The sequence below is a fragment of the Diorhabda sublineata genome, chromosome 7 (genome assembly GCF_026230105.1).
Source record: "Diorhabda sublineata isolate icDioSubl1.1 chromosome 7, icDioSubl1.1, whole genome shotgun sequence".
In the NCBI taxonomy this organism is placed as follows: Eukaryota; Metazoa; Arthropoda; class Insecta; order Coleoptera; family Chrysomelidae; genus Diorhabda; species Diorhabda sublineata.
In genome coordinates, this window is record NC_079480.1 from 10,559,047 (window position 1) to 10,571,155 (window position 12,109).

At 30.4% G+C, this 12,109-nt stretch overlaps 1 protein-coding gene across 4 annotated transcripts in view; it reads right to left on the reverse strand.

The window, feature by feature from the left end:
- Nucleotides 1-12,109, reverse strand: part of LOC130446547 (tyrosine-protein kinase Abl) — an 88,417-nt gene that overhangs the window by 55,654 nt on the left and 20,654 nt on the right. For 2 of the 4 annotated variants that reach the window (XM_056782877.1, XM_056782876.1), the window contains exon 2: nt 8,355-8,375. The exons of the other annotated variants lie outside the window; for them this stretch is intronic. In XM_056782877.1, the coding sequence (XP_056638855.1) occupies nt 8,355-8,375 (21 nt within the window). The remainder of the gene's footprint in view (nt 1-8,354; nt 8,376-12,109) is intronic. 4 annotated transcript variants of the gene reach the window in all.

The window sequence follows — 12,109 nt, forward strand, 5'->3', positions numbered from 1 at the left end:
CGCATTTTTATCGCAAGGCCCAACAGGAAAAGATTTACCTATAGGTAGGTATTTTTCACGTGGTAGAAAATGGAGCAACTAGTCATAAGACCAGATCTGATAAGCTCCAAGAAAAAGCTATTACCAACCAGGATTCTACTACGAACCGCCACAGGTGAGAGTGCCAACGTTTACGGAGAAACACAAATACAATTGGGAATTGTTGCAGAAAAGTTTACACATAATTTAATCGTAGCTGACATCGAAGAAGGCGCGATTCTGGGAAAAGACATAATGAATCTTAATGGTTTCCAATTGGACTTGAGATTCAGAATCATTAAAGTAGGTGTTGGTAGCTGAACAGGAATATACTGTTATACCTGCACGAAGCGAAACCATGATGGTAGCTCGGCTACTGGGGGGACATGGAAGAAGAAACACCGGTTATAATGGAGTAAGCATTAGATATGTCGGCGAAGGAGATCCCAGTAAGTGTGATAAATGTAAACGATTACCTAATTAACATCAAAAAGAAGACCAGGGTTGGATCGTGCGTACCAGTAACGTCTATAGTCCACCAAACGACAATCAATGATAATTCCCATGACCGATTAAGATCAGATCAGTCGCTGGTCAATCATTGTATCGAGCTGAGGAAAGGAGAATGAGGGAATTTCTCTTGTAGTATCGAAACCTATTTGTACTAAAAAGAAGGAAGACTGGTAAAACATCAGCCATCAAACACAAAAATCGATACTGGTGATCCAATCAGATAATTAGCTCGCAGACTACCAAGATCAAAGAGAGAGGAAACTGAAAGAATTCGAGAGATGGAGAGAGGAGAAAGTAACAGTAACAAGTAACCTAACCTAACTATCCACAAGTCCATGGGTGTCTCCAGTAAATGCTCGTCAAAAAAAGAATGGAACTACGAGATTCTGTGTGGACTATCGTCAATTAGGCAACGTCGCGAAAAAGACAGTTATTCTCTACCCCGAATTGACGATATACTGGACACTTTAGCCGGTAGCAAGTTGTTTTATATTTTGGACATGAAGTCTGGATAATGGCAAGTAGAGATGACCCCAGAAGAAGAAGACTATTTTTACTACCGGATCTGGAATATGGCAATACATATCTTATTCCGGCTTTGTAATACGCCCGCGACATTTGAAAGAATTATGGAACTTCTTGATAGGGTTATTTTAAAAAACATGCCTGGTTTATTTGAATGACATCGAAGTATTAGGAAAGACACTTGATGAACATCTAAAGAATTTAGAAGATGTATATAAGCGACTTCAAGCTGCCCAGCTCATGCAAAACTCAAAGAAGTGTCAGTAATTCCAAAAACCGAGTCAACTACCTAGGCCTGGACCATCTTTACGTTTCAGCTCTTGTTTAATCCGTGTGGGTCTTGAAGTAGTTATTTTTTTGTTGGTCACTGTTTTATGCAAAATCATTGCATTTAAAAGAGTAGCGTTTAGAAACAATTCTACGGCTAATTTCTACCATCTAATTGATTTTCTCAATGGCGATGAATAAGCAGTCATTTGATCCGACAAATCAATAGCACCTTTGGTTTCGTTATAATCAGTAACAATTTTAGGTTTGTACTTGTGTTGACCTCTTTTGTTAACAGTTCTCACAAACTTTGTGGAATGTTTTGTGGATAATAATAAAACATCGCGTTTATCTTTCCACTTTATAATAGTTACATCTTTTTCATTTTCAAGAGCCTTGAACTCTCCAGGTTTCAATTTGGCATGTACCACTTCTTTGGTACATTCTCTCTGTTTTTTCTAATTGTTGCCACAAGTGCATATATTTTTCCAATAACTTTTCAGCTAAGTCGACGTTAGTATACCAGTTGTCTGTGAATAACGTATGTCCTTTGTTGAACATTTTTTTACACAATTTTATAACATTTGTTTGTTTACAGTGTCAAAATGTTTACCAGCATATATATCCAGGCTATATGTATAGCCGTACATAATTTAATTTAATTATACCGTATTTGTGTTGTTTTTGTTTGTTATACTACTTGAAAATTATGCGTCTTCGAAAAGCACCATACTTTCATCAACATAGATATACTGATTGGGAGTGTAGTATCGCTGAAAATTGGAATTAAGGGCATCAAGCAATGGCCTTATCTTATTCAAACGATCAATATGATTAGGCTCTGAATTGATCATTGAATTTCTTAAGCTAATTGGTTTCATACCTGGAAATTCCATAAATCGAATCATGCTCTGCTGCCGACCTCTACATTCCAACCATTTTGTTTTATTTTTATTATATTCTGATATGGATGGTTGTATGTTGTCATCCTCACTTTCACTCCCTCATAAAAGACAGCGACGTTTCTTGTTTCTTATTTGGATCACTGATGAATCGTTGCAGTCAGTAGAGGACCGCAGATTTCTATAATATTGTGATTCGATTTCATTCAGTTGTGAAAGCACGTTTTCGTCAACATCAATATCATCCAATTCCATTCTTGACTATTTTATACCTGCCTCTATGAAATACGAAAGTTGAACGTTGTAGGGTTTACTAGATACTGAAGCAATTATTGTCAGTTGGCGCCACAACCAGTCTCCCACTACCTACGCGCGCATTTTCGTTGAGTCAGATGTGTGCCCGGCAACGTGACCGATCCGGCTCAGAGTAATGAAATTATTACAGTGGTGCCGAGACGAGCATCCGTGACCGCCTATTAAAAAATTTATACAAATAATGAAATATTTATTTTTATTCACCTTCCGGATCATAATAAACTTAAAATTGAGTATTACCATTTTAGCCAAATAAATGAAGTGGTTTCAATAATGTCACTAATGTTCTCGACGAACATCAAACAATCCAAGTATCAGTGTACAAGTTGCCTTAAATACTAAATCTTATCGTATACAATAATAACTAATAACATAAAATAAAATTTGAGACGTTACGTTAATAGAGTACAAGTTTAGTCGTAAATAAGGGACACTTTGAATCACTTAACTATGAGGTTGGTTCCCATTAGGAGTGATCAATGTACAAACTGCCTCAAATACAAAATCTTATCGTATAAAATAATAACTATAACTAATTATATAATCAGTAGTTAAGGAATAATACAGTCACATTAATATATGGTAGAATTTAAAGATATAATGATAAGGTCGTGAATAAGGGAAACTTTGAATTACTTTACTATATGATTAACAGATCCTAGTGGTTCGCATCAGGAATGGTGAGATAATTCCTCCCCTCGAAAATTCAACGTCAAGGCTAACGGGAAATTGAACCCTGGAAGGAAGGTCTTTTGTGAAGCATCCACCGGGAATAGGGTTTCTTGCCAACTGTGGTTCCTCCAATTAGAATAAGAGGACAATAAATTATTATTGTCCATACAATGGACTTTGAGTAGATTTCTTGAAAATTTGATTCAATTTAACTTGATTTCAAATTACATTCTGTAGGAATGTGGAATATTGATCAGGTAGGTGCCGGTAACTTTTATTACCTCTTTTTGGTTCTAGCAATTTAATGTCATTATTTCTTTGCGAGGAAAAAATGGTAATTCAATAGTTTTTCATCTTATCACTCAACGAATGGATGATTTATGTCGATTCGTGTTTCATGGCAAGTCGAGTTGTTTTTGATATTAATTAGTTTAACTTCACGGGGATCTTCTTGTTTAATGTGTTGTATTTCTATGTTCTCGCGGAAGTACTGATTCATGGGATAGAATTTAGGACAGAGTTTGTTCATAAGTATTGAATAGTTATAAGCTATGATTGCATGAGGCATTTTTAAATTAATTGGTGTTTTGAAGAATAATTGAGTATTTAATAATCCAATATGTTCTAGAATTACAGCTTGAGCATAATTTGGAAAGGTATCAATGATTGATTTCAGTCAAGAGCATAAGTATCTAAATAAAAATATTGAAATGGTCTCTTTGCTGTTGGGGTTTGAGTCATTTTGATTGCTAATGTTAATTGTTTCTCTTATATTTGCTTTGTTGGCAGATATAACGATTATTTATGTAAGTTTGTATTGAATTTTTCATTTGAGGTCAGAATTATTTGTCTTTAAGTCTCATGTTGGTTTCGTCTATCCTTCTGTAGTTCGTATTACCTTCATGTTTGTATATTTTTTGTTTTGTGTCTTTTTCGTTTGTAATATCTATTATTTTTGGTACACATTTTGAATTTTATAAAAGAATGTATTTCTGCAACGTTTATAGAAATTTTTCAAATATGTTGAGATTTTCCAGATAAATATGATAAAAGATAGTTACATTGATATAGTTTTTCATGAGGTGCATGACATCTGATTCGAAATTGTTATTAGATATTTGAGAAATTGTACTTTTTTTCTTTCCAAACCAAATTTTTATTTCAGACTTAACTAGTGAATGAAGTACGTCTTTAATAATCATTTGACTTTGTCTGTAATTTACTGCTATATTTATTGTAGGTATATCAAAAGTGGGGTTGTGTGTTTTATTAGAATGTACAGCATCATTATCATTATCATTATTGTATTTTTAACAATTTCAAGTTCTCCGTTGTCTGATATTTATAAGATGGCTAGTAAAACTTTTAAGATATCCATATTAAGCCGTCTAATATACTATGGAATTTAAACAAAACGAATTTTTGATATGAAGGTTCTGGTTGAATATTTCCGACATAGGTATTAAAGTACTATATCTTTGAGCAGATTTTTGAGGGCACTACTATTGTAATATATTTTAATTTTATACTGTTTTTTTTATCAATATATTTTTCCCCATAATAGTAGGAATATTTGTATGTACATAAATATCTCAAAACGAATTTGTAAAATTTATAAAATCTATTGAACTCACATTTACAATAACGTACTTCAAATATTAAAATGAAATAGACAAAACAAATTGTTGGTTGTGCTATAGGAGATTACATTTAGTAGAGTGTTAGAGCACAATGAGTAATGGAAGATTTCGAGGAAACGGTCGTAAGCAAACTTGATATAAATATTCCATTATTTTTCCGATCTGTTGATGATTGCATTAATGTAAAATTCAATTCTTATCATAAAAAACTTCAGTTCACAATCGAAATCGAAGAAAATAATAAAATCAATTTTCTTGATGCCACATTATAGATCAGTGATAATAAGTTTGGCTGATAGATCTGTCCAACAATATGATCTTGAATTTAGATGCTTAGTTATTCATAAACAAAAACTGCATAGAAAGAAAATAATTATCCGGAAAAAATGATAAACAATATATTCAAGAAAAGGATAAACTGATACTACAATCAATTAAAAAACAAAACACAAACGATACATCAAAACATAAAACATTTTTCCTTACCATATGTACATGGACTTTCCCAATAATTATTGAATTATTTCAATAAATATGATATTATAAAGTTATAAAGGACATAATATATTATCCAAATATTTTACTAAATTAAAATCTAAAACAACAAAAACAAAAGAAGTAATATTATGTATCAAGTGCCTTGTATTAATTGTGACGCTGTCTTCTTGGAACGGAATCTAATACAAGAAAAGGGGATTTTTAGAAATGGTTCCCATTCATAAGAACGAAAAAGCTATAAATGGTAAAAAAGATCTAAATAATTTAAGTAAAATTTATAGTTCTATTTTGTAAATTCTAATAAAACTACAAAGAATTTAATTGATTACTGCTATATATTTGAGATGGAAGAAAAAAGGAAAAATTAATTTCTAGTTCTAGTTTGACTTTATTCTTATTTTGATATTCATGATGAAGGTGATGTATTGATCAATATAATTCCGCATATTGGCAGTGTCAATATCAAATTTTAATAAAGACTTAAAATTGATTAGTCAAAACGTCAATTTTTAAAAATTATTACAAAAAACTAATTTTCTCTAAGAAATATATATATATATATATATATATATATATATTTCATCATTTTTATTTTCTAGTTTAATCATTTTATATTTTTTTTTCAGCTTTTCATTTCCTCGGTAAAATTCCAAGTAGTAGGAAGATTGAAGACTTTGAATCAATCAGGAAAAAGAGCTGATTCGTTGCGTGGAGTAGGCACATTGAAACCACGGAATCGGATCACTTCTTACCAATGATCGAATTATCACCCTTCTCTTAATAATGGTTCGAAAGTGGAAGCCGAAACATCGATAATTGTTAAAATTCCAACGCAGTTCAACCTGTGAATAGCAGTGAATGTATTAGTTTCACAGAGTTCTTGATGTTAAGCATTCTATGTGGTTGATATGAGGCTGACCTTGAAAATTTATTTTGGGATCAATTAGATCACTTCCAGAATTATCTACATGTAGGACCTGAATTGGAATTTTGAGGATAAAAGTCATTAGTCTGATATTCTGCATTGAATAATTGTTACGTGTAAAAACGGACATTGACGTTGGATTCGATAAATTTTGTTTAAAATTTTGAGAGTTGGTTGGAAAATTTTGGTTTCTTGGGAACCATGGGTGAATATTTACGAGACTCATAGGAAAAGAGTTTTGGGCTGGAAAGGAATTATTATTTGGAGTTTGTACATTATAACCTTAATTGTAGTAGGTATTTGTATTATTAAAATTATCTCCATTATTAAAAGTGTTGTTATATGGATTTTGTTTATTTATATCGTTATTTTGGACGTTTTGAAAATACTGAATATTATCTTCATTCCAAAACATATTGTAAGGCTTGGTTTAGAGAGCCAGGCTTCATTCAGCGTATTGATGTTCCAATTATTAGTCCTTATTTAACAATTAAGTATGATGTGTTGTTTCATGAAACTCAACTTAACTGCATATTAAATTTAAAATATATATAATTCTGTCAAAGAAATGTTGATGTCGATTCTTATTTTCTTGTCTTATCATAACAAGATCACGATTTAAGCAGGTCTTGTCTCTTTGATCTCCAAAAAGTAACGCTTTTAATATTTACAACCAGTTTAGCATTACAATAAGATTTAAAAGTTAAGTAATTAATCAAATATAAATTTTGAAAATAATTCGGTTGTTCTCTATTAAAAAAATTGATAATTAGTGTGCACATACGTACGGATAAGTACCTATTGAGATCATTAGGATTAATGTTGAACTCTGGTAGGCATTTCAAATACTCTGGTTTAAAATTTACCATATTATTACAATTATATTTGAATTTATTATTTCCTTTTTAAAATATTTTATTGAATCTAGAACAGCTTTCTTTCTCTGGATTAGGAATATTGATTAAACTTTCAAAGTCGAAATCACCGAATGAATCGATAGACATATAATAACAAAGTGAATTCAAAATTACTTACAACAATATCACGAAATTCGTTAAATAACTCAATTCAAAATTAAAAAAAAAATATTTATTCAGTAAAAAAAATAAATAAATGAAGTTGTTTCAATAATATCACTAGCGTTCTGGAGGAGCCTCCCTCCAGAGGAGGGAGGCTCCTCCAGAACGCTAGTGATATTATTGAAACAACTTCATTTATTTATTTTTTTTACTGAATAAATATTTTTTTTTTAATTTTGAATTGAGTTATAACCCAGTATCAGTGCACAAGCTGCCTTAAATACTAAAATAAAAAGTAAGGGATTTTTATGGTCGTTTAGAGTCACAATATATTATTAACAGATCCTAATGGTTCCCATCAGGAGTGGTGAGATAATTTGTTTATCTAAAAAAAGTGAAATATTAGAGTTTGCTTTGCATTTGCAGACTTATATGATTGAGTGGTTAGCATAAAAACATCTTTAAGTCAATGCAAATTTGTGACTTTTTATCTTTATTATGCAAACAAAAGTTTAAAAATACAAGTTGTTGAATCTAAATACAAAATAAGATATAATTATTTCAGTACTAGAGTCAAATTACATTACCCCGCCTACTTACTTTTAAGTAAGTACATTCAAAAAAGTAAAAATACCTGGCAATGTACCTGTACAAGAATTTATTAAACTCTAAACAATAAAGTGAAGCTTGTTGTGAAGGTATGACATAAGGTCAATGTAAATATTGAAATTTTGGTTTAAATATCAAGTATCAAAAAACTCGGCTCAATTATGCCAGAGATGACAGTTTTTAAAGTCATACAATAGTTTTGTTCATTTTCCCGAGTTTATATTTGTATCCAGAACAGTAGCAAAATCAGAAAAAACTGAGCGCTTTACGTAAAATAAGCCCTACACAATGTATCCAAATTTGGAATCCTCTGTAGAATTAGAAATGATATTATCAAAAATTAATGGTATTCTATTTAAAAATCATATTTAAACAAAGATGTTTTTACGAATTTTTAATATCGCCACTTGGAATCAATTTTCTTCGCTTAAATCTTATCAAATTTACTTACTGAGAGAATGAAGTCGAAAATCTAAAAATAAAAAAAATATATGTAAGTTCAAATTTGAATAATAAATTCATTTTTTGTGCATAATGTGTATGAATTCAATCAATACGCTTAATATATCCATCAAGTGTCAATTTGAATATTAAATTTTGAAACTGATGAACCTAATGTTTTTTAAAACATTACAAAATTTCTAACAGCTAATTAATGATGAATAAGTTCATAATATATTATCCATTATTTTTGCCGTCTTCCTATTGATATTCATTTTAATTAATTTTAATGTCTGCTTCCATCTTAACACATTATGCTCCAATTGCTATTGATTTTTAGCGAATAGAACTAAATCGTACGAAAAACGCATTCAAAGATTCCAACTATTTCCATATTTTTGTATCCTATTTGAATGTTTCATTTGTGTTTTCACTTCTTTAAATATATTATCATTATCATTATGGATAGCACTGGACTCAGTACTCCCGTGTCTTAATCCATCTGTTGTTGAGAAATCCTCGAAGACATCATTATTTTTCCTCACTTGATTCATCATTGTTTCGTAAATATATTCAATATTGTTTCTCAACTTGACTCCAGCACCTCTTTGTTGTAAAATTTCTCATATTCTATTTCTTCGGACACCGTCAAATGCTTTTTGACTGTCTATGAAACCAAGGTATACCTTTTAATTTATTTTGAGTTTCTCTTTAACAAAGAACATTAGATTTTTGTCTGTTTCTAAATTTGTACTGATATGTAGGATGGCAATTCTAATTTTAGAGATTATGAAATTCCCATTATAAAACCACTCATTAATTTTTTTTTCGAAACATACTCTCGACAATAATGAAGAAGCAAAAAAAACCTAACCATAAGACCCCTTTCACAGCACGGCTATGCGGTGATCGATTATTCGTTCCTACTTGCTATGCTCTTAAGAATTGTTTACGCTTCTTCTTTAGTTGTCTGGCGCAAGAATTTCTAATCCGTTGTATCCCTATCACTCTTCGAAGGGAGGCTAGTAGTGACTGAAATATATCTACGTGTGAGTCCAGAAACAGATTACACCTACTTGAAGATGACGGAAATTCAAAGAAGTAGAATATATTGTACAATAATTGTTAGGAGATTAAGAGAATATCATCTTTTCTTAGATTTGAATCATTATGGTCTTTTATATTACGTATTCCCATGGATACAATTTTGTTATGGAGAATGAAATAGGTCGAAACTCCATTTTTTTTAAATTGTGGAGAAGTGTTCGCCAGCTATATTATGAGCGGTTATTTTATTGGGAACGTGACAAGGAAACACCAAAGTGGACTAACTTCAATATATATATATATATATATATATATATATATATATATATATATATATATATATATATATATATTTATATAATATATATATATATATATATATATATTATATAAATTTTTAAACTAATAGAATTCAAAATTTATTTCTATATATATATATATATATATATATATATATATATATTTATATAATATATATATATATATATATATTTATATAATATATATATATATATATTATATAAATTTTTAAACTAATAGAATTCAAAATTTATTTCTATATATATATATATATATACAGTGCTTTTCAGATAAAAGTATCCACCTTTAATAACTTTTGTAATACTGGTATTTAGAAAAAATCCAAAAACACGTCAATTTATGTTGGAAGTGGCAAGCATTATAACTTACTGGAAAAGCCACCCCCTCACCCCTAGCAGCATCCCCTTAATTTTTTTAAATTACTTGTCATATTTTTTATGTAAAATTTGGATACTCCTCTTTGAGCTGATTTCAAAAATGTATAATACTTGTAGGTTAAAGTGGTTAGTTTATGAGATAAACAATTTTTCTTTTAAGAGCACAAATTTTACTTATTTACTTTCACCTAATTTGCCTGTACTAAAATGGGTTGTACAACAGTTCAAACTCTTTAATCTTTTTAACTGTGCTATTTATTCTACTTAAAAAATCCAAACAACAAAAAACTCTACTTTTTATTAAAGTTTGACATGGTCAACTAGAATTTGTAGTCACTATTGATAGTGTAATTTGATACATTATTTATTTTGTTTCTCTGAAATGGTTTAATCTTTGCAAGAAAGAATTGAAATTGTAGGTTTATACTACCAAAATAATAATTGTGCAAGAGCTGCTGCTAGAATATTTAACGAATTACATGACGGAAGACATGCAACTCATAAGTATGTAATTCAACTGATGGAGAAATTTACCACAACAGGGTCTGTTTGCAATAAAGTGCGTAAGCGAGAGGGACTCGTAAATAACGAAGCAATCCAAGTGGCAATTTTAGGGCAAGTCAGCTTAGAGGCTCAACAACCCCAATCGTTGTCAACAATAAGTAGAGCGATCGGTGTTTCATCTTCTACAGTTTTCCGAGTTCTACATAAATTCAAGTACCACCCATACAAAGTTAAGTTGGTGCACGAGTTGAATGAAGATGATTTTGATCGTCGTCTAGAGTTTTGCGAATCAATGACGCAAATTATCAATAACAATCCACAATTGTTAAACAATATTTGCTTTTCTGATGAATGCTCATGGTCATTAAATGGCTTAGTAAGTAGGCATAATTGTAGATATTGGGCTGAAAGTGATCCACATATTATGCGTGAATTCCATACACAACATCCCCAAAAGTTAAACGTTTGGTGTGGTATCCTAGGTGACCACATTGTCGGACCTTTCTTTATCAACGGAAATTTAAATGGTGAATCATATCTTGAGTTACTCAGGGAAGGGGTTGACCCACGTATTACAACAATAATAGAAAATGATGATAACCTTTCCGAAGATTTACTGGTATTTCAACAAGAAGGAGCTCCCCCACACTATGCTATGCCTGCCCGACAATTTTTAAACGAAACATTCCCCGCTCGTTGGATAGGTAGAAGGGGGCAGATGATGGAGTGGCCACCTAGGTCACCGGATTTAACACCCCTAGACTTCTTTTTATGGGGGTATTTAAAAACAAAAGTTTATGCTACCCAATCAGAATCTCTGGATGATTTACGAGAGAGGATAGAAAATGAATGTCGACAATTAAATCCAGCCGTATTAAGCAATGTCAGAGAGGAATTTCAAAATAGATTATACCATTGTATGGAAGTGAATGGTACTCATTTTGAACACTTATTGTAACTTCATAATAAATAGCACAGTTAAAAAGATTAAAGAGTTTGAACTGTTGTACAACCCATTTTAGTACAGGCAAATAAGGTGAAAGTAAATAATAAGTAAAATTTGTGCTCTTAAAAGAAAAATTGTTTATCTCATAAACTAACCACTTTAACCTACAAGTATTATACATTTTTGAAATCAGCTCAAAGAGGAGTATCCAAATTTTACATAAAAAATATGACAAGTAATTTAAAAAAATAAAGGGGATGCTGCTAGGGGTGAGGGGGTGGCTTTTCCAGTAAGTTTAAATAAGCCATAATGCTTGCCCCTTCCAACATAAATTGACGTGTTTTTGGATTTTTTCTAAATACCAGTATTACAAAAGTTATTAAAGGTGGATACTTTTATCTGAAAAGCACTGTATATATATATATATATATATATATATATATATATATATATATATATATATATATATATATATATATATATATATATATATATATATATATATATATATATATATATAGAAATAAATTTTGAATTCTATTAGTTTAAAAATTTTTACAATTTTAATAA